The 25,337-nt window shown below is 44.1% G+C and overlaps 2 protein-coding genes and 1 long non-coding RNA gene across 9 annotated transcripts; 1 reads left to right on the forward strand and 2 right to left on the reverse strand.

Moving 5' to 3' along the window:
* Positions 1-20,131: 20,131 nt before the first annotated feature.
* Positions 20,132-22,586, forward strand: LOC133391935 (uncharacterized). 7 transcript variants are annotated; one of them, XR_009765370.1, is made up of 10 exons: positions 20,132-20,271; positions 20,449-20,793; positions 20,855-20,929; positions 20,997-21,068; positions 21,149-21,226; positions 21,322-21,396; positions 21,498-21,626; positions 21,708-21,850; positions 21,953-21,995; positions 22,079-22,586. XR_009765370.1 is itself a non-coding variant. In XM_061648826.1 (10 exons), exons 1-9 carry the CDS (start codon positions 20,211-20,213, stop codon positions 21,951-21,953), a joined length of 1,002 nt encoding a protein of 333 aa, XP_061504810.1. In that variant the 5' UTR covers positions 20,132-20,210; the 3' UTR covers positions 21,954-21,995; positions 22,079-22,586. The 7 variants fall into 7 exon arrangements, 3 of the variants coding, with proteins under 3 accessions (XP_061504810.1, XP_061504816.1, XP_061504831.1); XR_009765364.1 differs by having other exon boundaries at positions 21,708-21,801; positions 21,877-21,995; XR_009765369.1 differs by having other exon boundaries at positions 21,498-21,622.
* LOC133391942 (uncharacterized) lies at positions 21,006-21,635 on the reverse strand. Its single transcript, XR_009765371.1, has 3 exons — positions 21,496-21,635; positions 21,316-21,394; positions 21,006-21,238 (listed from the first exon to the last, which is right to left on the reverse strand). It is a non-coding gene; the product is annotated as an uncharacterized LOC133391942 (long non-coding RNA).
* LOC133391296 (uncharacterized) lies at positions 22,111-25,085 on the reverse strand. The gene is made up of 2 exons (XM_061644339.1): positions 24,388-25,085; positions 22,111-24,310 (listed from the first exon to the last, which is right to left on the reverse strand). Exons 1-2 carry the CDS (start codon positions 25,083-25,085, stop codon positions 22,111-22,113), a joined length of 2,898 nt encoding a protein of 965 aa, XP_061500323.1.
* Positions 25,086-25,337: the final 252 nt, after the last annotated feature.

Here is a 25,337-nt window from a genome sequence, read left to right on the forward strand (position 1 = left end):
CTTTGCAAAAGCAAAAGCAAAAAAAAAGTTATGTTTAATGCTTAACACGTTCATATCGATGGCAGGCCCCAAGGACTGCCAGTGAACTTTCCAGCCTGCGTTCTAGGTGCTGGTGGAAAGGAAAGTTGATGAAAATCCGCGCCGGGCTGAATGTGTTAATGCGAATTAGGGTTCTGCGCGTTGCACAGCAAACCCTCAAGCTTTAGCTAGCTTTTCCTTAGTCATTTTTATATTGCAGCAAATGAACTTATTGCGCTTTTTTGGATTGATTTGTAAAAATGCAACTTCATCGCCGCAATGTGTATAAACGGTTTTTTAAGCGCCACAGCAACTCATGAGCATTGACCACACGCGAGAAAGAGATAGCGCTATGGTGGGAAAAAGCACGGACGACGGCTGACAGCGATTGGCCGTCTGACGCACCAACACATTCAAACCATCGACAGCGCGCTCAGGCGAGGGGTACGAGGCGGAGCCAGGGACGGGTAGCTCGACGAGCTGCTTGACAAATTTGCCGTTGGAGGGAAAAAGATGGCATGATGAAATTCTCAGAACTCCATGATTTCTTGCGTCGCTTTGCGCAGCGGGTGTCAAATCTTCCGCGCCTCCAATCGCGCCTGCTGTTTCGCAGAGATACCCAACTTCGGTATTGCTGAGATTTTCGCGGTAGCGCGAACCGATTATTTTTACTTTTTCTGGCGGATTTGTGTGAAAACTCGTGACGAGAAATGAGTCTTGTATTTTATTTTGCACAAACTATGTGAAATAAATATTTTGATTCGCAAATTGATAGAAAAATATTTCTTCTTGGCACATTCAATCGTCACCAGATCTCGGATGGTTCCATACACGAACCGCGATTATCTGGCCTATCTGTCAGATTTTATAACATAATTGACAGCTCAAGTCATACGCGAATTTCGCGGTACCGCGACGATCTCGGTTCGTCTATTTCCAGCCTAAAGCGTCGTTTAGCCACCGATGACTGTTATATATGAACCCTGGTATTTGACAGTTGTGTCATAACGCCTGACAGGTTGACCCTACCTTTCGTTTGTTGTTAAATGTCATTCCTTCTTTGCACATTATCGAATTCGTTTGGTTACTTGGTGCAACAACTCCTTAAACAAACCTCATGTGAACTTTTCTGTCTAATAAAGAGAATTAAATACATAACATTTTAGTGTCAGAAGTGGGATAGTCCAGGATACGTGTCGGATACATCGGAGCCAGCGGAAAAGCTATTTGTCGCCCGCTAAACAAACGATACATCACACACACATCCCAAGCAGAAAAGTGAGGTTAGCATCACCACGTGCCAACAACATTACGACAAAGAGGTTTCTTTCGCTGTACGCTGAAAACAACAGAAAACGATGGCGAATGATAACCGTGAGTTGCTGGAGGCCCTTTCCGGAATGCTTGTGCAGGCACTTAAGGCATCCATCGTACCAGCGGTTGAACAAGTAAGTGCAGAACTACGCAACACAGGTGAAAATATCCCAGCGCCGCTTCCGAAAGCACCGTCATTTGCTATGCCCGAATACCGTGCCAACGAGGGAACATCGGTCGCTGATTATTTTAACCGCTTTGAGTGGGCGCTTCAGCTAAGTAAAATCCCGGAAATACAGTACGCGGATTATGCTCGTGTGCCTATGGGAGCCGAGCTAAACACGTCGCTGAAATTTTTAGTCGCACCAAAAAAACCACAAGAAGTGCCATTTTCGGAAATGCGGAAAATTCTAGTAGCTCATTGGGACCAGAAAAAGAATAAATTCGTAGAAAGTATTAAATTTCGAACCATCGTGCAACAACGAGACGAATCGATTGCACAGTACAGGCGGTCCCCGAGATACACGGTACCTCTTATACGCGGATTCGGAGATACGCGGTTTTCAAAATTTGACAGTTCTTTGAGCAAATTGTACTGATTTGACACATCCATTGTGAAATACCAAATAATTTCCGTATTGATCTAATGTAAAATACCATTTAAAAAGGTTTAAAACTGTTCAATTCATCAGAAACATATCAAATAATTAATTTGGTGGCTAAAACCACCCCCTACTTGCAAAATTGCACGAAAATTAGTGATATTTTGGCTGGAAATCACGAGATTCGACTTACGCGGAAATTCGAGATACGCGGTATTTTGCGGCCGTTTTCGGTCCCCAATAACCGTGTATCTCGGGGACCGCCTGTACGTTCTCCGGTTAAAGCAAGGTTCAGCAAATTGCGAATACGACAATTTTTTTGACCGAATGCTCATTAAGCAAATGTTACATGGATTGACAGAGCGCGACATCTGTGACGAGATAGTTGCAAAGAATCCATCCACATTTCAAGACGCTCTCGATGTAGCCCTCGCGTTAGAAGCAACTCGCAATATTGCTCGAGACATTAACACGTCACAACCAGCTTCTGAAGCTACTAACAAGCTAGGCTACGAAAAGCCAAATGTAAAAAAGCCATACACGCGTCGAAACACGACAAACAAGCAGCATGCAAACTCGCCAGAGAACACCGCATTCAACAATACACACGGTAACAAGCCAGTAGCTTGTAATGGCTGTGGAGTTCCACACCTCAGAAGCGAGTGTCGTTTCCGTAGCGCCAAATGTAACAATTGCCATAAGAAAGGTCATATTGCTAAGGTCTGCAAATCGGGTAAGTCCAACCATCACATTTCACAAAAAGATATCTCTTCGCCCTCCGGTAGTATTGATCAAGTGCAACGGCTTAACCGTATTCATAACATACCGTCGAGTGAGAACAAAATTATCGATGTTAAGATCGATGGTAAATCGCTGAAGATGGAGCTTGATACCGGTGCACCTTGCGCAATCGTATCAGAAGTAACCCTCAAATCAATTAAACCACATTTTACCTTGCAGACTAGCGACAGACAATTATCTAGTTATACTAGTTATCTATTTTCTGTATTGGTAGGATGAATGTCAATGTAACTATTGGAGCCACAACGCGAAAGGAGCAACTCTATGTAGTGTCCGGAGCACACGATTCACTCCTGGGACGCGAATGGATCTCTCACTTTGCTGATCAGATCGATTTAAATCGCATGTTCTCCTCGCGTACATCCATCCATACAGTGTCAAATAGCACATTATCTCCAAATTGGGAAACGCAGCTAACCGTATTAATACACGATGCGCAATCTCAGATTGCGCATATATTCGTTTTATCAAAACATAAGTCATTTCGCGTAGCCAACCCTGAGCTATAAACGTCATTTCCATACATTTTCAGATTGCGCCAAGATTGCGCATAAATTTTTAAGATTATATGTCCGAGATATATAATTTTTTTTGACAGATAAATATATCAAACCGAACCGTTTGACAGATAAATATATGCGCAATCTGAGATTGCGCATCGTCTATTGCTACGGTAACAAGATTATTAGACAGCTATGCTGATGTTTTCAGTGAGTCTCTGGGTAAACTGACAGGTCCCCCGGCAAAAGTACACTTGAAAGAAAATGCAACACCAGTGTTTGCTAGAGCACGTGACGTTCCCCTCGCGCTGCGAGAAAGGTATGCCAAAGAAATAAATAAAAGGTATGCCAAAACAGTAAAATAAATTCCGGTTTTTACGAAAAGGTCGAATATTCGGAGTGGGCATCTCATACACACGTGGTCGTTAAGAAAAACGGTAAGCTGAAGATAACAGGTAATTACAAACATACTGTAAACCCTTTAATGATAATAGACGAACATCCTATTCCTCGAATTGAGAATATTTTCAACCGAATGAAAGGTGCTACTCTATTTTGCCATTTGGATGTTACCGACGCGTATACGCATCTTCCCATAGACGAACAGTTTCGTCATGTCTTAACCCTTAACACCACAACTCATGGGCTCATACGACCAACCAGAGCAGTATACGGTGCCGCCAACATACCCGCAATCTGGCAACGTCGAATGGAAGAAGTTCTCTTAGGCCTTACAAATGTCGTTAGCTTCTATGACGACATTATCGTTTTCGCGAAAATTTTTGAAGAGCTTTTACAAGCCTTAATAAGTATCCTAAACAGAATCAAGGAAAGTGGTCTGAAACTTTACCGAACTAAATTTGTCTTTGCCACACCATCACTCGAGTGCTTAGGTCATCGAATTGATCGCGAAGGTCTTCACAAGTCGACGAAACACATTGAAGCGATCCGAGACGCACCAAGACCGTCTTCTCCCGAACAATTACAGCTATTTTTGGGTAAAGCCACATACTATTCAGCGTTCATACCAGATTTGTCAACAAGAGCAAAGGTATTGCGTGAGATATTATCAGCAGATCGTGTTGAGTGGACGGCTGAAGCCGAAGAAGCTTACTGCGATATCAAAAACATTTTAATTTCACCACAAGTCCTTACTCAGTATGACCCAACACTACCATTGATATTAGCTACTGACGCAAGCAAGACGGGTCTCGGAGCAGTGCTCTCCCATCGACTCAGTAACGGGGTAGAAAGACCCATAGCTTATGCAAGCTGTACAATGTCGGCGACGGAACAACGCTATCCGGTAATCGACAAAGAAGCTCTCGCTATCGTTTGGGCAGTCAAGAAGTTTTTCAACTATTTATGTGCACGGAAGTTCACGCTCGTCACGGACCACAAACCGTTGACGCAAATCCTGCATCCAGAGAAGTCACTGCCTACACTTTGTATAAGTCGCATGGTAAACTACGCTGACTACTTAGCGCACTTTAATTTCGATGTAGTGTACCGATCGACTAACGAAAATAAGAATGCCGATTATTGTTCACGCATTCCAAGTCCCTCGACATAATCCAGTGTCAACAGCCTTTCTCTTCGTAGAGGAGGAAATGAGGATCAAGACGATTTTGAAGATTTTGTGCTTAACCAAATCCAGCAGCTGCCCATTGAAACCGATCATATCGCACGCGAAACGCGAAAAGATGAGCACTTGGGTAAAATTTTGAAAGACCTCGAAATGGGACGAAACCTATCACAAATCGGCTATAAAGCACCAGAAGTCAAATACACCATGGTTGCCAATTGTTTGCTGTTTGAACACCGTGTCGTGATTCCCGACATCCTTCGTTCTGCAACTCTGCAAGATTTGCACGCAGCACATATTGGTGTGGTGAGAATGAAGTCTTTGGTCCGTTCATATGTCTACTGGCCGGGCATAGACAAAGACATCGAGCAGCTAGCGAAATCATGCCACGAATGCGCTCAAACGGTCTCAGCACCTCCTAAGTTCAATCAACACCATTGGGAGTATCCATCTAACCCTTGGGAGCGTGTGCATGTTGACTATGCGGGACCCGTTGCTGGCGCTATGCTACTGATTATCGTGGATGCGTACAGCAAGTGGGTTGAGGTGAAAGTGACTCACTCAACCACTACCGAGGCAACCATAAAAATCCTCGACGAGCTATTTGCATCCTATGGAGCCCCCTAACTATTGTAACAGACAACGGAACACAATTCACTGCAGCAGAGTTCACCACATTTCTTCAACCAAGCGGTGTCAAGTTCCACAAACGCTCCGCTCCATATCATCCGGCAACCAATGGGCAAGCAGAGAGATACGTTCAGACAGTTAAGCGAGCTTTGAAGGCTATGCATTGGTCCAGCACTACACTTCAAGCTAACCTGAACGAGTTCCTGCTCCAGTACCACAAAGTCCCGCACAGTGAAACCGGTGAAGCACCAGCAAAGCTTTTCCTAGGGCGAAACATCCGTTCACGTCTCGACCTGGTTCGACCACAATCTGTCCAGACAAGAACAGCAGAGAAGCAACGAGTCGCTTTTGAACCATCGTACCGAACATTCTTGCCCGGACAACTCGTCTACTATCTCTCGGGAAGTACGAGAATGGATAAGTGGATCCGAGGTACAGTGGTATCCCGACTAGGCGATCTACACTACTCCATCAACTGCAATGGTAACCAGATGAAACGCCACGTGGATCAGATGCGACCAACCCTAGACGACAACAGGACCGAACAGCCGCGAAGTGTACCTGTACCAACTCAAACTTCGGAGGTACACCATCACCGCAGGCACTACTACGGGTCAACCGACTCTCTACAAACATCGAGTGTCCCCGTTTCATCTCGGACAGTCTCCGTGTCATCAGACTCATCTACTTCGTCCTATTCATCGTATGACACACCGACAGGAAGCCCGATCCGAGCCAGTGACGCCCCGTCCTTCGTCCGCCTTTCTACAAGACTGCGAAACCCGCCGTTGCAATACTCGCCGTAGTCCATTTCAAAGAAGGGAGGAGTGTTATATATGAACCCTGGTATTTGACAGTTGTGTCATAACACCTGACAGGTTGACCCTACCTTTCGTTTGTTGTTAAATGTCATTCCTTCTTTGCACATTATCGAATTCGTGAGTTTTTTCCATCCCGTCAACACGACAACCAAACCTCACCTCCTATAGCCACCCGAAACCGCTTTACAACACGCACACCAGCAACTAGTACTGATCACCGCTACACCACACGCACACCAACAACGACTCACCGTTTAGCCACACGCACGTCTACTCCACCTGGTCCTGAAACAACATCATCATAACAGTATCACCCCCCGTTGAATGATACCTTGGAAGCACCGAACTCAACACTTGTTTCTGGACCGCCCCAAAACCACTGCGCTTCATCTTCGCACCAGTCTACAATCGAACGCTTTTTTCTCAACTAGACGAAGTTTCGCACAATGCACGCAACAAACACGCCAAGCCTCATGCTCTGACAACGCAGCTCAATTGACTTACCGTATACCCGCTTTATCCAACCGCCACAATGACAACGCTACCGCTGAGTACTTAAGCTGCTATTATCAAAACGTTAGAGGTTTGATTACGTTAGAGGCGTACTAAAACAAAAGAATTTCACCTAGCTGTTTCGGTGGCTGACTTCGAACTTATCGCCCTTACGGAAACTTGGCTTGTTGACAACATTCCATCTGCTTTTCTCTTCAACAACAACTTCTCTGTTTACCGCTGTGATCGCTCTCTCAGCGGCTCTAGCTCTCGCGGTGGTGGTGTTTTGCTAGCCGTTTCTAACGCATACGAGTATATTTGTGTGCGCGTCGCCTGCAATAACGCACATCTGCACGTCATGGTAGTATACATTCCACCGCAGCTTAGCTCCGAGATATCGATTCTTCGCTCTCTACATGATTGTATCACCGGCTTCATTCTCACACTGAAGCCTTCGGATCTGCTGTTTGTTATTGGCGATTTCAATCAGCCTAGCATAAGCTGGTCCACAGCTGATCCTTCGTCCTCGCCAGCATACTCATCAATCACGCACTATGAACCAACTGCGCGCTCACTGGCCAACGACACCTTTGTGGATGGATTTAAATTTAACGGATTAGTGCAACTTAATCACATCAATAATTCGCACGGACGCATGCTTGACCTGCGCTAACAATGCTGCAGCTGAATTGTGTTCGCCTGTCTTTCCAAGTGTTGTTCCGCTTGTACCTCTTGACTACTACCATCCGGCGTTTGACTTCAATATACGTATTAACTCGTCGACCCGACGCAATTCAACGACTTGACAAAACTCGACTACAACCGCATTTTATCGTTATAACTTTGCTAAAGCTGACTATGTGAAACTGAACGACATGATATCAATGTTTAACAATAGCTTTCACTGTTCCAATTTTGTTTCACTTGACGAAGCAGTATGTTCATTCTCGTCCTTTATGCTGCAAGCCTTTGTTGTATGCGTCCCAGTTCAGCGTCCTAAACCTAACCCCCCTTGGGCGGACCGCTCACCCAAACGACTCAAACGTGTAAAAAGAGCTGCTTATCGTCACTACCAAACGCGCCGCTGCCAAAGATCTCGCTCGATCTACTTTGACACGCACTCTTTATACTGCAGCTATAACAGGTTTCGATATGGCACATATTTGAGGAATATTCAACGTAACCTCTGCAGGTGGCCTGACTCGTTTTGGCGCTTCTACGAGAGCAAAACAAAATCCACTCATACACCGACATCTATTACGTACAAAGGAGCAACAAGTGCCAACACTAATGAAATGTGCAATCTCTTCGCGGATCGCTTCGCAGATTGCTTTTCACCGGCCATGAATGATACCGATACCATTGATGCTGTTCTCGTCAACACTCCGGCTGGCGCAATTAACATTAGTACTCCTTTCATCGACAGTGAGATCGTTTTATCAGCCCTAATGCAACTGAAGCCTTCCTTCGCTCCTGGACCCGACGGATTTCCTTCTACCGTGCTGAAACGCTGTCAAACGACAGTAGCACCTATCCTTGCAAAAATGTTCAATGCATCGCTAGCCAATGGCTACTTTCCCAAAAATGGAGGAAATCTTGTATGGTTCCTATTTACAAAAACGCTGGTCGGTCTGACCCTATGTTCCGCATGTCGGCTGTCTTCAACACTGTCTCGGATTGCTTCGACTTCGGAACGTCTCCGGCTTTAGCCGTGGCCGCAGTGAATGGCGATGCAAATCTTGTTTTTGTTATGTTTTTTTAAATGAACTGTTACATCTTAATTAGACCATACGGCCCGTTGAAGATTAAAAATAAATAATAATATAATAATATTTAATAAAGGTTGTATTAATGCTTTACATGTTGAAAAAGCTTAAATTGTTACACTAAATTAGAATAATTGAAACATATTAATGACTATCAATGTACCGATTTGGGCAGTCAGATTGTCACAAAGAATGGAGTTCGATGTTGTTTATGTTCTTTATCCAATTAGATATTCTAATTTTGATTTTTGTGAGTGATAACACCCACGCTACCTTGCGCGTTAGACGATATCCCTACGGGGTCAACGTATCATCGGAAGATCTTTGGATTTCTTGGTAAATCTGGACGAATATTGTGGATGTATAGAACCATTTGAGTTGGTCTGATGGTACAGTCGTCAACTCGTACGACGTAACAACATACCCGTCATGAGTTCAAGCCCTGAATAGACCGTGCTCCCATACGTAGGACTGACTATACTGCTATGGTAACAATAAGTCACTGAAAGCCAAGCTCACTTCACTAGTGGATACAAGGCAGGCCTTTACCGACAGCGGTTGTTGTGCCAAAGAAAAAGAAGATAGAACAATGTTAGGCCGCGGGGCCACGGAGCATTCTCAAGCTGAGAAAATATTCTCAAGCACTAATTTAAGTTTCTCAAGCATTCAAAACATGTTCTCAGAGGTGAGCTCGCGGCCGTCTTCAATTTTTTTCACTCTGAGAAACTGATAAAGCCACTCAAGCTTTATTTGAAGCTTTGAATAGAAATTTAGTTTTTGATCACATTTTTTTTAAATTTTTCAATTATAAACATTGAATACGTTTTCCAAAGTGATTACCGAAAAACAAATAGCACAATTGCTCATATTTTAGTTAGCCGATTGCTGCATCGTCCACTTTCTCAAAGATTCTCAAAGATTCTCAAAACCGATTTTGTTCCGATTCGACAAACGCGGCCTTATACATATACATCCTTACATCCCGCTTGGCAAAGAGTAACTCATTTTGATGCCTCTCGCTACCCCTGGCCTTAGTTTTAAAGGAATCATGCGACACACTCGCACTCCACTACCCCATCCCATGGAAAAACGCTCCCACCATCGAGGTGTTGACCAAAATTTCGCTGTCTGCATGGGACACACACTCGCACTCCTCCAGCCCTCCATAGCCGATCGCTCCCACCGTTGCGAAGATGGGAGAATTTTTACTCTGAGCGTGAGATCCTGAAGCGCAAGAGATGACACTATGTGTGAAAGACAGTCATAATTCGATATGGTCAAAATGCGTCGATTGTCGTTTTATTTATCTGGTAATGATGTTTTTACTTCATCAAAATTTTAAACGTAAACAACTAGGCTGATAACAATATTTGAATATTTAATCAGAATAAAATCAATTCATTTGAAGTAAAATAAATTCCATTACACTTTATTATGACCATATGATCAACACTTTAGAGCCGGTCTCGTAGTACAGTCGTCAACTCGTACGACTTAACAACATGCCCGTCATGGGTTCAATCCCCAAATAGACCGTGCCGCCATACGTAGGACTGACTATCCTGCTATGGGGGGGAATAAATTAGTCACTGAAAGCCAAGCCCACAAGTGGGTACAGGCAGGCCTTGACCGACATCGGTTGTTGAGCCAAAGAAGAAGAAGATGATCAACACTTGTACATAGTGCCATTTACTTTGTGTTCTTCACTCTCGCGCTGTGTTGTGATCGTTCGAAACTCATCGCCAGGACGAATGCAAGTTTCATTTGGGAAGGATCGGTGCCGGTAGATGCAGCGAAAGTTATTAAATCCTAATAGAAAAGTGGAAAAGTAAAACGTGAAAGATGACAACGCACGCGTAAATGCAGTATGTTTTGTTACATGATCTACGGGTAAGTGTATGCATAAGAAGAAGAATCTTCCAAATGATGTTTGTGTTCTAACAATCGTACTGCTTTTAATGTTTGTTTATTCTTCTACTAGCTTAAGATGGCCCGGTTACAGGACTACGCACGGAAACTCCAGGCTGCACAGAAACAACTGGTGCATGCCACCTCGTTCCTCGTGGAAATTGAAAGCCTCATGGCATTCCAAGGAAAGATTGCTGGAGAGCCTGGAAATGTGGGGTGTTCAGTCAAAGTCAGGTGCGCATGGAACGAGGTGCATGAAGTAAAGCTCCACCTTCCAGCATGGAAGTTCAATTGATTGTCCCGTCGGTTACGTGATCGTTTTGGTTGCAGGCGCTGCATGAAACGAAAATGCAGTAAGGATAGCCAAGGAAGATGTACACATGTATTGTTTGTATTTTGCTGCCGTCTTGTTCTAGGTTCTGGTAGATGTATTGTTAGTGAATAGCCGGTTCTAACTGAAAGAATGAAATGGAAAATGAAACGAAAAATTAAATGTACACATTATCGCAAGAAGAAATTTCAATGCAAGTTATGGAAAATAAGTAACTGTTTTTTTTCCGTGACGAAAACCTTCTTAAGACACCGATGCCTGCGTAGTGTGGAATTCATCATCCGCAACCACTTGAATCATGTGGTACGATCGATGCCTTACCCACTTAAACCCTCCTCGAGCTGACTGGATCCAGGCCTGCATCGTCCTTGCAGTGAGTGCATGAAACGCTTTTTGGGAGCATGTAGAAAAAAGGAAAACCGAAAGAAACCATGTATTGGATGTGAGATAGTACAATTAATGTTAGGATATGTGGATTACCCTTTGCGCACCGTGTGATGGTTTGAGTCCGCGTGTGCTCCAAAATGCAACAATCGTCATTGCAGTGCGTGCATGATGTAATAGTTGCAAGCATTCAATGAAGATCATGTAAAAGAGAGGAGAATAAAATAAAAAAAGCATTTAGTAGAGTGTTAAGTTGGTACCATTACTGGTATGTATTGTGCTTTTACCTTTGCGCACCGTGTGATGGTTTGAGTCCGCAAGTGCTCAAAATGCAATAATCGTCATTGCAGTGCGTGCATGAAATAATAGTTGAGAACGTTCAATAGAGATCATGTAAAAGAGAGGAGACAATAATAAAAAAGCATTTAGTAGAGTGTTAAGTTGGTACTATTATTGGTATGTATTGTGCGTTTACCTTTGCACACCGTGTGTTGGTTTGTGTCCACGAGTGCTCAAAACGGCAAGATTGGTGCATGGAAATAAATAGTAAAAAAAAAAGAATTAAACACAGAAATGGTCAGATTAAATTAATGATAATACTGTGAAAATAAACTCCCATAACCAGGAAGCGCAAGATTCCAAAGGCAGCTTCCGCAACACGATACAGTATGCTACGTAAATCACACAATAAGTAGCCAGTTTGATGAAAAATTATTTGCAATCAATTGCAGAATTGCAAGAAAACGCCGGAACACAGAAACACAGGAACACAGGAACACACGTACCACGCAGGAACAACAAATTGAACCACAAAACGTACACGAAACGTACGTTACGAAAATAATTTCCTTACACTAAATCTACACTGCCCTGCGTACTAAACTACACTACACTACACTACACTTTTCTAAACTACACTACACTATACTTCACCATGCGCACCTGTTATGTATGGTCCAACCTGCTGTTGGGAATTATTGCGCTACCTGGCCAACCGCCTTTTGACGTCTGTCAATTTCGGGCGCGCCTTCGGGTTAAGCTTCGCTTTTTACGCACTCCCGCTCTATCTTGAAAAACAAACCTAACGTGAATAAAACTTGAACTGAATTATTAAACACAAAATACAACATTTTGGTGTCAGAAGTGGGATTCCTCGCAAAGTGAAACGGATTGAAAACACAATGGCTCAGCTTGATAACGAATCTATGACACAGCTTTCGACAATGATTGCCCAAGCGATAAAATCGGCAATAGGTACATCCAACGCGCAGGTGAATAGAGATGACGCTGCTCCCCAACCAAAAGTGCCAACATTCTCGCACCCGGCTTTTCATGCGTCGGATGAATCAACAGTCGAAGACTATTTTAACAGACTGGAGTGGGCGCTAAAACTGAGCAATATCCCCACCGATAAATACGCGGACTATGCGCGCGTGCACATGGGAACAGAATTAAACAATGCTCTTAAATTTCTCGTCACCCCAAAGCGGCCAGAGGAAATTCCCTACGAAGAGCTTCGAAAAACACTCGAGAACCACTTCGACCAGAAGAAGAACAAGTTTGTTGAGAGTGTCAAATTCCGTAACATTTTGCAACAAAGGGGCGAAATGATTTCACAATTTGTTCTACGACTCAAACAAGGGGCTGCCTACTGTGAGTATGACGATTTTCTCGACAGAATGTTGATTGAACAAATGCTCCACGGCATGGAAGCACGCGACATTTGTGACGAAATCATCGCAAAAAACCCCAGCACGTTTAAAGAAGCTTTTGATATCGCATTAACGCTCGAAGCCACACGGAATACAGTTCGTGATATCTCCACGGCGACACCGTCGGCGTCAGCAGAAGCTACCAATAAGTTGGGTTATGAAAACCCTCAGACTAAAAAGCAACAACCATTCCGTCGAGCAGAACCTCCTACCAAAACGTTCGCTTCACATTCCAGATGGACACACGAACAAAGCAACAACACTGCAGCTACGCCCTGCAACGGTTGTGGTGGGCCGCATCCAAGAAGCCTTTGCCGCTTTCGCAACGCCCTATGCCATACATGTGACAAAAAAGGTCACATTTCGCAGGTTTGCCGAGCAGGAAACACACCACGCGAACGATCGAACATTGATCAGGTTGCGGATTTCAACATCGATCCCGTACAATCCATTAATACGATACGCAACTCAGCTCCCGCCGCCAAATTGATGATCGATATAAAAATTGATGGAAAACGCACCAGCATGGAACTCGACACGGGAGCACCGTGTGGGATTATGGGGGAGACCACGTTACGGTCACTAAAAACAAACTATTCTTTTCTTCCTACAGATAGGCAGTTTACCAGCTACACCGGTCACCGCATCCATTGTCTGGGCCGATTGCCCGTAAACGTGTCTGTTGGCACGGTAACCCGTCGGTTAAATCTGTACATAGTAGCGGGACAAACAGACGCCCTCTTCGGTCGTGAGTGGATCGCCCAATTCGTTGATCAGATAGACCTTGGCAAAATGATAGCTCCAAACACACATGTCAACGCTGTTACCAGCTCGAAGCTCACGATAGAACACGAAACCCAGTTGAATTCGTTGCTCGACAGTTTCCGTTCCGTGTTTAGCGACGTTCCAGGTAAATTGACCGGACCACCAGCATCAGTGCATCTCAAACCTGATGCAACGCCAATTTTTGCTAAAGCCCGAGATGTGCCATTGGCGTTACGCGATAAGTACGCGGCAGAAATCGAAAAAAAACACAAATCAGGGTTTTACGAAAAGGTGGAATTTTCCGAGTGGGCTTCGCCGACCCACGTGGTGGCTAAGAAAAATGGTAATATCCGAATTACTGGCAACTATAAGCCCACAGTAAACCCAAGAATGATTATTGACGAACATCCTATACCCAGAGTGGAAACCATTTTCAACCGTATGAAGGGAGCCACACTTTTCTGCCACTTAGACATAACCGATGCGTACACGCACTTGACAATCGATGAAGAGTTTCGTAAAATCCTCACCCTGAATACCACCACGCATGGACTCATACGTCCGACACGAGCTGTGTATGGCGCGGCAAATATCCCTGCTATTTGGCAGCGCCGAATGGAAACAGTACTACACGGCTTAACCAACGTAGTGAGTTTCTATGATGACATTATTGTTTTCGCTGCCGATTTCGAAGCACTGCTAGTAGCCCTCAATTCCACATTAAGTCGATTGGAACAGAGTGGTCTAAAACTAAATCGATCAAAATGCGTGTTTGCGGTACGATCCTTTGAGTGTTTGGGACACTGCATCGACCAAGAAGGTTTGCACAAGTCCTCAAAACATGTTGAAGCCATACGAGATGCACCAAGACCATCAACACCAGAAGAGTTGCAACTTTTTTTAGGCAAAGCAACCTATTATTCGGCATTCATTCCGAATCTCTCTGCGAGAACGAAAGTGCTGCGTGACATGTTACAAACAAGCAATTTTGAATGGTCACCAGAAGCAGACGAATCATACCAAGACGTGAAAGAAACATTAATATCACCACAGGTCCTCATGCAATACGACCCAACCTTACCGCTTATTCTAGCTACAGATGCGAGCAAAACCGGCTTAGGTGCAGTTCTTTCTCACCGTCTGAGTAACGGAACAGAACGTCCAATCGCCTACGCTAGCTGCAGTTTGTCATCAACCGAGCAACGCTATCCGGTCATTGATAAAGAAGCTTTGGCAATCGTGTGGGCCATTAAGAAATTCTTTCACTACTTGTACGCACGCAAGTTCATACTGATCACAGACCACAAACCGCTGACTCAAATTTTTCATCCGGAAAAATCATTACCAACCCTATGCATCAGTCGGATGGCGAATTATGCCGACTATTTGTCACACTTCAATTTTACAATTGAATACAGACCAACAAACCAAAATACTAATGCCGACTATTGTTCCCGTATCCCAAGTACATCTACGCTATCTGATGTGAATTGCCTTTCTCTTCATGAGGGAGGAAATGCCCAAGACGAGTTTGAGAGCTTTGTCTTGCACCAGATCCAACAGCTACCAGTACGAGCAGAACACATCGCGCACGAGACACGCAAAGATCCTAACCTCGGGAAAATCTTACAGGAGCTCGAAATGGGCCGAAGTCTTGCACACGCTGGATACAAAGCACCAGAAGCAAAGTATACATTGGTAGCTGGCTGCCTACTATTTGAACACCGGGTGGTTATCCCAACAATCCTCCGCCCAGCGATCCTGAACGACCTACATACTGGGCACATTGGTATCATAAAAATGAAATCGATGGCACGTTCCTATGTCTACTGGCCAGGGATAGATATGGAAATCGAGCGAACCGCCAAATCGTGTGTACAATGCGCACAACAAGCGACAGCACCACCGAAGTTCAGTAGTCACCATTGGGAGTACCCATCCAACCCGTGGGAGAGAATACACATCGACTACGCTGGACCCGTATCAGGCGCGATGTTATTGCTGGTGGTTGACGCGTACAGCAAGTGGGTCGAAGTAAAAATAACGCACTCCACAACATCTGCCGCCACCATTGATCTGCTAGATGGACTGTTTGCTACGTATGGTGCGCCAGTAACAGAAGTGTCGGATAATGGAACCCAATTTACATCCACCGAGTTTAAATCGTTCCTTCAAAGAAGTGGTGTAAAATTCCATAAACTATCCGCACCGTACCACCCGGCGACGAATGGACAAGCTGAACGCTACGTCCAGACAGTGAAGCGTGCATTGAAAGCGATGGGAACATCAAGCCATAACCTACAGGCAAACCTCAATCTCCTCTTACAACAATATCGCAAAGCACCTCATAACGAAACAGGAGAATCACCAGCGAATCTGTTCCTGGGTCGAAACATCAGAACACGCTTGGATCTAGTTCGACCGCAAAACACACACGCTAGACTCACTGAAAAGCAACATATGGAATTCAAAGCAAATTATCGCTCTTTCTTGCCGGGACAACAAATCTATTGCTTATCTGGTAACTCGCAAATGGATAAGTGGATACCGGCAACGGTGCATGCTCGCTTAGGAGACCTACATTACGATGTTTTATATCAAGGAAAACATCTGAAGCGACATGTAGACCAGATCAGATCTTTCCTGAGCAACAATCAGTCCACCAAAGTAACGAACGAACCGGAGACAACCCGAGCAGGTAGAGAAAATCAACACAGGCACTACTACGGCAACACCCAACCGACACAACTACGATCCAGCGGAGAAGATTCCCCAGACATGTCCTCCGATGGAACCGAGTCATCCAGTACAGAGTACGCAACACCGATTAGCAGCCCCGAACCAATTGCTAGAAACACTCCACCAGTACTACGTCGCAGCGACAGGGCACGCCGCCCACCTCTGAGGTACTCGCCGTAGTTCCTCTTTAAGAAGGGAGGAAATGTTATGTATGGTCCAACCTGCTGTTGGGAATTATTGCGCTACCTGGCCAACCGCCTTTTGACGTCTGTCAATTTCGGGCGCGCCTTCGGGTTAAGCTTCGCTTTTTACGCACTCCCGCTCTATCTTGAAAAACAAACCTAACGTGAATAAAACTTGAACTGAATTATTAAACACAAAATACAACAGCACCTAAAGAAATTAACTTAATACTCAAACTAAACTAAAAACACTGGAAATCCACTTAAAAAAGTGTAAATCTCACTCGAAACGCGAGTACGAAACCTATAAGGAAAATAGCTGCACAAAACTGAAAACGTCCTAGCTGGTTAATAATATACTTGCACTTGCAAATAGTAAGGACCGAAAAGTAATCTTATCAGAGGCAAACTTAAAAATTGTATGATAGCAAAGATCGCAATGAAAATTCAAAACTCTTTCACGTGTAATCGAAAATCTAGTTAAGAAATCTCACATTCCACTCATAAATCACTCGAAAATTCAGTAATTACTTCCTTTTACTACGCCTATAGGATTTTTTTCTGATAGCGCATGGTATTTATGTAAACAATTGCTATTTGTCAGTTTGCCCATGATGCTATGATAACATTTTGCTATTTGTCAGTTTGCCAGGAGTGGCTGCAACTTCCACTGAATGTATGTAAGGCCGCAAATACACGACGCGCCCGCGGAAACGCGTATAACAATCCAGCCATAGAAATGAAATGTCATTCGAACGCGCTACCGCGGAAACGTAGAGATGCTCAGCTGGATATCTCTGCGGAACTGTTATACGCGTTTGAACGTGCCCGCGGAAACGCGCGTCGTGTATTTGCGGCCTAAGATTCCAATATATGATTGCACAGTACCGCACTGTGTTTGAAATATTCCACTCACTGTTTAAGTTTCCAAAATTACCTGAGTAATTGAACATTTCCATTTTGTGATGATTACATTGATTCAGAATCATTGAATAGTTAATAAGTAACATGATGAAAAAAATAACTAAATAAAAAATTAAAACAATTACTAAATGAAGTAAAATGAAATAAATAAATAACTTAGGTGAAAAAGCTAATGATTGATTTAAATAACACTGAGGGAGTTGAAAGTCGTCGCAAAAATTAAATCACAAACGAACTCACTGATGAGATACACAACTCATAGGGTAAATGTACCAATAGTGGTGCAATTTGTAGAGGTACCGATGTGTTTTAATGGATTTGAAGTGTCAGGAAGGACAATTTCTGAATATTTTAACACATAGCAATTGGAATATGTTTTATCTTCGCAATCGCAACCATTTTTACCATGAAACACATCACATTTACAGAAAAAAATACATATTTTTGTGATTGCTTCGTTGTACCTATAATGGTGGTATGGTTCCTATAGCCGTCGTATTGTGTTCCTATAGTGGTGGTAAACAAGGATGCCTCAAAACAGTGTATAATATCAATATAACTTAGTTTTGAAGCTGTTTTCGTGTGAATAGCAACGATTACTGCCATAATATTGGTTTCTTGCGTAATTTGATCATAAAAAATGTATAAATTTGATTGATGAAACTATTCACTAAAGTACTGCATCACACCTGTCATCAACCAACACCCGGAAGAGTGTGCTTGATTTGAAGTCAATTTTTCATTCAGGCAGATAAGCGAATTTTGGCCTGTTTTTGGTAAATTACCTACATAAAACTCATTTCTGTTGCTTATTTTAGTGAAAACAGTACGACATGTCAAAAATTTCCTCGGAAAAATCTAAAATTACCTGTATTTATTGATTTTAGAACTATAACCACTATAGGAACATGCCTGTTTTGTGTACCTATAATGGCACTGTGGTAAAAAACACTTAATAATGCATAAATATGGTCAAAATGCCAATAATTTTAGTAAAACAATAACATTCCATAACAGTCATGTTGAAAAACTAGTAATTGCGTGGGTATGTGATCATTTAGAACGTTAACAGAAATATGAGTTTCGTTATGAAATCCTAAGGATTTTGGAAAAATGTTGACACATTTCACAAAATAATGGATTTTTCGGTCACTAAGTAACGGAATGGCCCCATTTAACTTTTAAAACCTTTGTAAAAGGCTAAAGAACATTTCACACTAACGTAAATAACGTAATTACTTGTAATTTGCCGTATGAACCGCATTTTAGAGCAATAGCACCACTATTGGTACTGTAGCATATCTACTATACACAACTTATTATAATACACACTATCAGCTATAGACACATTGTAAGGCCGAAAATACACGGACCCAAGGTGGAATGTATAATGAGGTGTAGTTATAGCGCTTTTGGCGATCCCCCCCTGGGCTCCGATTTTGACAGATGGTTTTCCGCTTGTATATGTATTGATGGATTGTTTACGTTTTGCATGGTCAATATTTGGTGGAGATCAATTTGGGTGAATATTTTAGTTTATTAGAACACAGTCCGTGATTTAAAATGGAAATTTTTCTTCGAGAACTTGAAGCGTTCGTCAAAAGCGGAAAACTAACTGTCAGTTTTCTTCGTCGATTCTTCTTCCACGTAGCTGTCAAAACGGGCTTATAACTTGACCTGATATCTTTACGGTCCTTGCACGGACCGGAATTCCGCCTGCTGTCAAACCCATGTACAAAGTGTCAACAGCAATAGTAAAAACACTAAAAGCGCAACATAGGCACAAATTGATAGACACCTCACTCCAATACAATGTATGAATTGTACTTCCTATCAATAACCTTTAATTAGGACAAAAACACATTCCAAAACCAAATGTACGAAGCCCATTGAGTATAAATAAAACCAATTCCAACCATGGCAAGTCAGATTCGTTCGGACTGTCAGGATAGGACTATGCCCATCCAACATCTATCGACTTCTCATTTAAAGAGTTTAGTTATGTCCCCCTACCCAAGGTAAGGCCTCTAAACTCCAACGTTTCCAGTAAGGGAAACCTCCTAAAGGTTTCTATGATCGCCTGGACGATCAAGTGTCGAAAAGTCCGCTTCGAGCAAAGTATTATTCTACTTCGATACATGTCAGCGAAACACTGACCTACCGCGATGGTACGCGTTGATCAGTTGTACCGTATGTACGCTTATCACATTACAGTACTACCACCACTATAGGTACATTTACCCTAAATGTTTTAAGTTGCATGGAATGATTTAAATCGCAGAAGAGATAAAAACTATTCACAGAGATTTTTAGGAATTCACTCTATGCCTACATTTAATTCCTTCAAGTGTGTTGTTATTCCCATCTCCAGTTCCATTATATGAATCGAAACCAAGATCCAAAGAATGCAGGTTTCGTAATAGAAGGGGTTCGACAGCTCTGGCAATAACAAAGAAAAATAAATTGACAGATAGGTGTAAGACGCGTTTACACAATATTGTGTTGTTAAATGCGTATAATTGTTTTGCATGTTTGGAGCAAGTGATGACGTAAATAGTATTTGGAGTGATATTTTGTGAAGAAAATCATAGTTTTGGCTAATTGTAGTAAATTAAGTGCATCTGAACTGTGTGTAGAGTGTTCATAACATTCGAATTATTGGTTTCAAATAAGTGATCGATTGTGTGCGCTGGTGGATTACATAAATTGGTGACGGTGAAGCGAGGTGGCAGGATAATGGAATATCCCGGGCAAAGACGAACATCGGTAGCGCGGTCGCCGGAACATCTCCTTAATGGTAAGTGGAAAGTTATATGTATTGATGGTTAGCGAAAGTACAGTGAATGTACGCGGAAAAAGCCAGAACAAAAAATAAATGAAAGCAACATTTTTGAAACCGTTTGTTATCTGTTTTTTGATATTTACTTACTTTTACTGTTGGATTTGTGCTTAATTACATTTTGTGCTGATATAGATACGCTCGACTTCATGTCAGATGGAGAGTGGGACACGGATGACTTTCTGGTAGCTTCGTCTTCTTCTAAAAGAATTACAACAGATAGTGATGATGCAGATACGTTTCATTTGCCGTCAGACGATGAGTGGGACTCATATGACATACCGTATGCTGGTATTCAAAGCACTGGATCCAGAACACATGAACACGAGCAAAAATCATCCAACGGCAACTATCAGATCGAGCAGATCGGTTATGCATATCTAGTAGGCGCAGAAATAATCTGGTACTTGCTTTCAGTTGCAGCACTTGCGGAGCAGCAAAGTGTGACTCCAGAGCGAATCCGCAGCCATGACAACGAAGGTACCTATTGTGAGTGAATGAAAGTCGTATTATTAAAATTAATTATTTAATCTTATTTCAGACACAGACAGCAATGATAGCCACATTCCTTGTGGGCAGCAGATCGAACCGGAAGAAGACAGCCATCGTACAACGGGTAATGGAATAGGATCAGATTGAAATAGTTGTTTTAAAACAATATTAAACAGTAAATTTACTTCCAGAAGACGAAAATCATGAACAAAGCAGACAGCAGGACAGGCAGAGCGAGCCCGATCATTGGTTAAACGATGGCTGTAAGTATGGATGGATGGATGGATGGAGGGATGGACAGAGCAGCTCTTATCTTGTTCACTGAGTTTTTTTTTGCTTACAGCATTTGTTGACGGCTCTGAGGACAGTAACAGCAGTAACTCGAACAGGCAACACCGCGAAGGGCATTGGTTTGGCAGTAGTAAGTAGTGACCTGCGTGTAAAATTAGTAGAGATGAGTGAGAGATGAAATAATAAACTAATTGGTTTGTGTGTTTTGCTATACTTTACCTACAGCGGATGGCGATCGTAGCTACTGGGCATTCAAGTACAGCGAAACACGGGTAGTGCATCGGGAATGGTACAGCTGCTGTAAGTAATAAAACCTGCGAGTTAGATGCTTGGTAGCATGATGCGACATGCATGGTACAGTAAGAAGAGTCGTATTGTTCATGCGTTTGTTTCACTTACAGATTGTAGGAGCAGCAGCAACGACAGCAGCACCAGCACCAGTAACAGCACTTGCGGCAATAACAGCAACGCTACCATAGAACGCACCAACATGCACGGCGAACTGGATCGTAAGTGGTTCAGAGAAGTCTGTAATATTTATGAATAGGAAAACACAGCATACCAGCTGTTTGGAAGAAAAACTTACAATTATTAAACATCTATCCTTACAGGTGGCAGAATGTTACTACCTGATCACGGGCCAACTAACGCAAGGCAAGCCGAAGATCTTGATCATGCCACTCGCGAACGGAACTGTGGTTCGAGGTAACATCGATGAATGAACTAAAACAGAATACAAACGATGGAATACTTTTACACCATTTCGGTTTCTCTCTACAGTCGTCAGGAACGGGCGCTTCAGTTTCGGTCGTGTCCTTATCCACATCGGTAGAACGGGCAAAAAGGTGTGCAAATAAGCATCTCTACCAAGACGTAAATAGTAAAAAGTGAGTTAAAAGGTAATGAACGAACATCTTCGTATTGATTGATGGATTAGAGGAAAAAAAATATATTTATGTAATGTCTAATTTTCTGTTTTCAGTACTTACGTCACACTCTGGTTCAGTAGAAGAATCACCTGTCAACGACCTCTTGGTAGACAATGTTGCTTGTGGAGACACCTTCCTCGTCAGCGCGTTTCGGGTTCGTTATCAGCACAGCAATGTTCGCTCGTGATGTCACCCGCGAGAGTGCAACGTATAGCTGGCCATGGGCGAAAACATCTTGCGGCATATATAGGCCCAAATGGTGAAGCGATTGCCCTTGCGACTTGTTGGTGGTCATCGCAAAGCACACTTGCACCGGAAACTGTTTACGGCGGATCTGGAACGGGTGACCCTTATCGTTGCTGTCATAGAAGATCCGTGGAAGCAGGACGTCTTCGCCTCTCCGCGTGCCTGTCAGAATTTTAGCGTGTAAACAGTTTCGCTTTAGGTCTACAATTTGTAAACGCGTACCGTTACACAATCCCATGTCGGAATTAAGATTGCGCAATAAAAGTACTGGTGCAAATCGTTTCAGCCGCAAGCGATGCACTGGGATGCCGCTGACATTGAGTGTGTTCAAGTATTCGGAAGGATGTTGCAGATGCTCGTGTTCCTCCGGGTTGACCAATGTATCGACCGAACGGTACTCCTGTTCCGGTCCAGGTATTCGGTCTAGGACCAGGTTGTTCACGCTGGCAACATCCACGTTAAGCGGCGACAGAATAGCCCGATCCGAAAAGAATGACGGATGTTGGAAGTGCCGTTGCATGTCCGGATAGATTTTGTCGATCAGGGTGTTAAGGTCGTTTGTCGGATTCGCAGTATGGGGCACATTCATATCGTGCGGTATTTTTGCCAACGATGGATCCAGTCCTGCAAACGTACCGTGCGGTCCTTCACCGATACGAAGCAGAAGGTTGGCAAAATCTCGCAACTCACTGTCTTGGTTCGCGTTTGGTGCCGTGCGTACCCGCATGTTATCGCCCAATTGTAGCGACCTAAACAGGGGCCATAATGTGCTCTTCTTGATGCACTCGTTGATGATTTGTGCATCCGTGCCCTTCGGTACGATCGGTAAAATTTGACGAAAGTCACCGGACAGCAGCACCACCTTACCGCCGAAAGGAAGCTGCACACCCGTTATGTCCTGCAGGGTCCGATCGACTGCTTCGAGAGCAAACCGACTGCTCATCGACGCCTCATCCCAAACGATCAGTACTGTTTGTCGAAGCATTTCGGCCCGTTTCGACTGAACCGAAATGCTACAGGTGGAATGATTGTTTAACTCCAGCGGCAACTTAAACGTGGAGTGTACTGTTTTCCCTCCTGTAAGCAACAGTGCTGCTATGCCGCTTGCTGCAGTTGCGAGCGCAATTCCTCCACAGCGACGGACGTGTGCCAGTATCTTTTCTACCAAAAAAGATTTACCCGTTCCACCAGGGCCATCCAGGAAGAATAACCGTTGGTCACCAGCGTTCGCTTGGCTTGCCGCCGTCGCTAATTGACGATCGATAGCCGCCGTGACCGTTTCGTACACCATGCGTTGTTTGTGGTTGAGCTGATGTACGGTGGCAAGGGTAGCATCGAGATCCGTGATCAGATACGATCGTTCAGCGATAATGAACTCGTTCACATCATCATCGTCCATGATGTGTGCCTGAACGTGTTCATACTCCGAAAGCTGAGGCATTCCTGGGAAACTGGTCAAATCCTTCGATGGCGTCGTACCGCGCAGGTAGCGATCGATGTCACTCAGCGCCCGGAAGTGTTCAACATCACGTAACAGCTTATTCAGGTCGGATTCCTCCGTCGTGTACCGGTCGCGATTGCGGTGGTGAAAATCTTCACTCATTTCACTCGCATAGCTTTCCCACAGGGTGCGCGGGTTTTGTGGCATCCCAGACGAAAGGATGAGTGCGAAGAAATGGCGCAACTGGGCGGGCATACGATAAGTGGCCGCTTCTTCTAGAGCACGATCCCACTCGGAATCATCCTGAAGCAGCCCTTCGTTGATGGCAGCCTGCTGAAACGTTTCGCACACCGAACCGTTAACAGTACGCAGATCCTCGTACGATGTTGGACCCTTGCGGTAGCAAAGAAGCAACCGCAAGCAGTAGCGTTCCATAAGCTGCATGCTAGAGGACACCATTCGGCCGATCACTGTCTTGTGCCCGGTACGTATGCGACGGATCCAGTGCTTTGTTCCCGGTTCCTGCCACGGTAGTCGCTGGTTCGCAGTTGGTTTCGCGTACCGGTAGTACGTCGGGACATCGTGGTACAGCAGCGCTCTGGCAAAGTTGTCATGTGCCGCGTCTTGTGGAAGAATCGTGTCAACATGGTATGGTTACCACGGTTTAACACGCACGAAACGGTTTCGTTTGCCCGGAAAAACACGTTCTGTTGATTTTCCAGATGGATAGGCAGTGTAACAACGGTGTGCGTTTTTGCTTGCAACTCAAAGCGCATTATTCGCCAGCAGCTGTCCGTCGGTGAAAGGTAGCGTGCATCGATATGCAGCTGAATTTCATCGTTGCCTACCGCCAGGGTAACGCTCAGACGGTCGTGCCCCTTGTACACGTATTTGTACAAATATTTCACGCTGCTGACCGAAGTACACACCTCAACGTTGATGTGGCAATTGTACTTATGCGTGAACCATGGGTTGTAGGGCACGACGTACCGGTTGTCCAGCTCGATTCCTTTCACCGTCACACTGCGCCCATTGTTACGACGACGGTACTGTGGATAGCCATTATCCATGCTGCGCGTCTGTTCACAGAATGACTTTGGGAACCCTTTTTCGCATGTACCATCCTTCATGCAAGGTGCGGCAGGTTTGGCAGCCCCACACGGTCCATGCATCATACAGCTCTGTACCGTCTCAAACAGTTGCGACGACGTTGCAGGATTAGGAAGTTCGGCAGACACGAACTTGTCGTAGTCTGCCGGGGTCTGCGGTTTGTCTTCCTCGGCGAGAATCACGAGTATGTGTGCATGGGGAAGGCCACGTTTTTGGAACTCGATCACGTGAATGCGAGCTACCGCAATCCCGAGAGCTCCCATGGTTAGGTCATTCAGTATGGCTTTCAGCTTTAACCGAAAGACACGTACGATAACATCGGGTCGATCCGGGGCCTACTGACGTGGAAGTAGGCACTGTGTGTTTTCCTGGCCACTTCGGATAGCACGTGACGGTGATAAACAGGTCCGGTTTACCCAAAGCTCGAACAATAGCCATTGAATCTTGAAATTGCGCTCGCATATATCGATTGCTGCCGACAAATGATGGTCCGAGAATAACACGCGTGCCCGTAC

Source organism: Anopheles gambiae, chromosome X (assembly GCF_943734735.2).
Source record: "Anopheles gambiae chromosome X, idAnoGambNW_F1_1, whole genome shotgun sequence".
NCBI classification, from domain to species: Eukaryota; Metazoa; Arthropoda; class Insecta; order Diptera; family Culicidae; genus Anopheles; species Anopheles gambiae.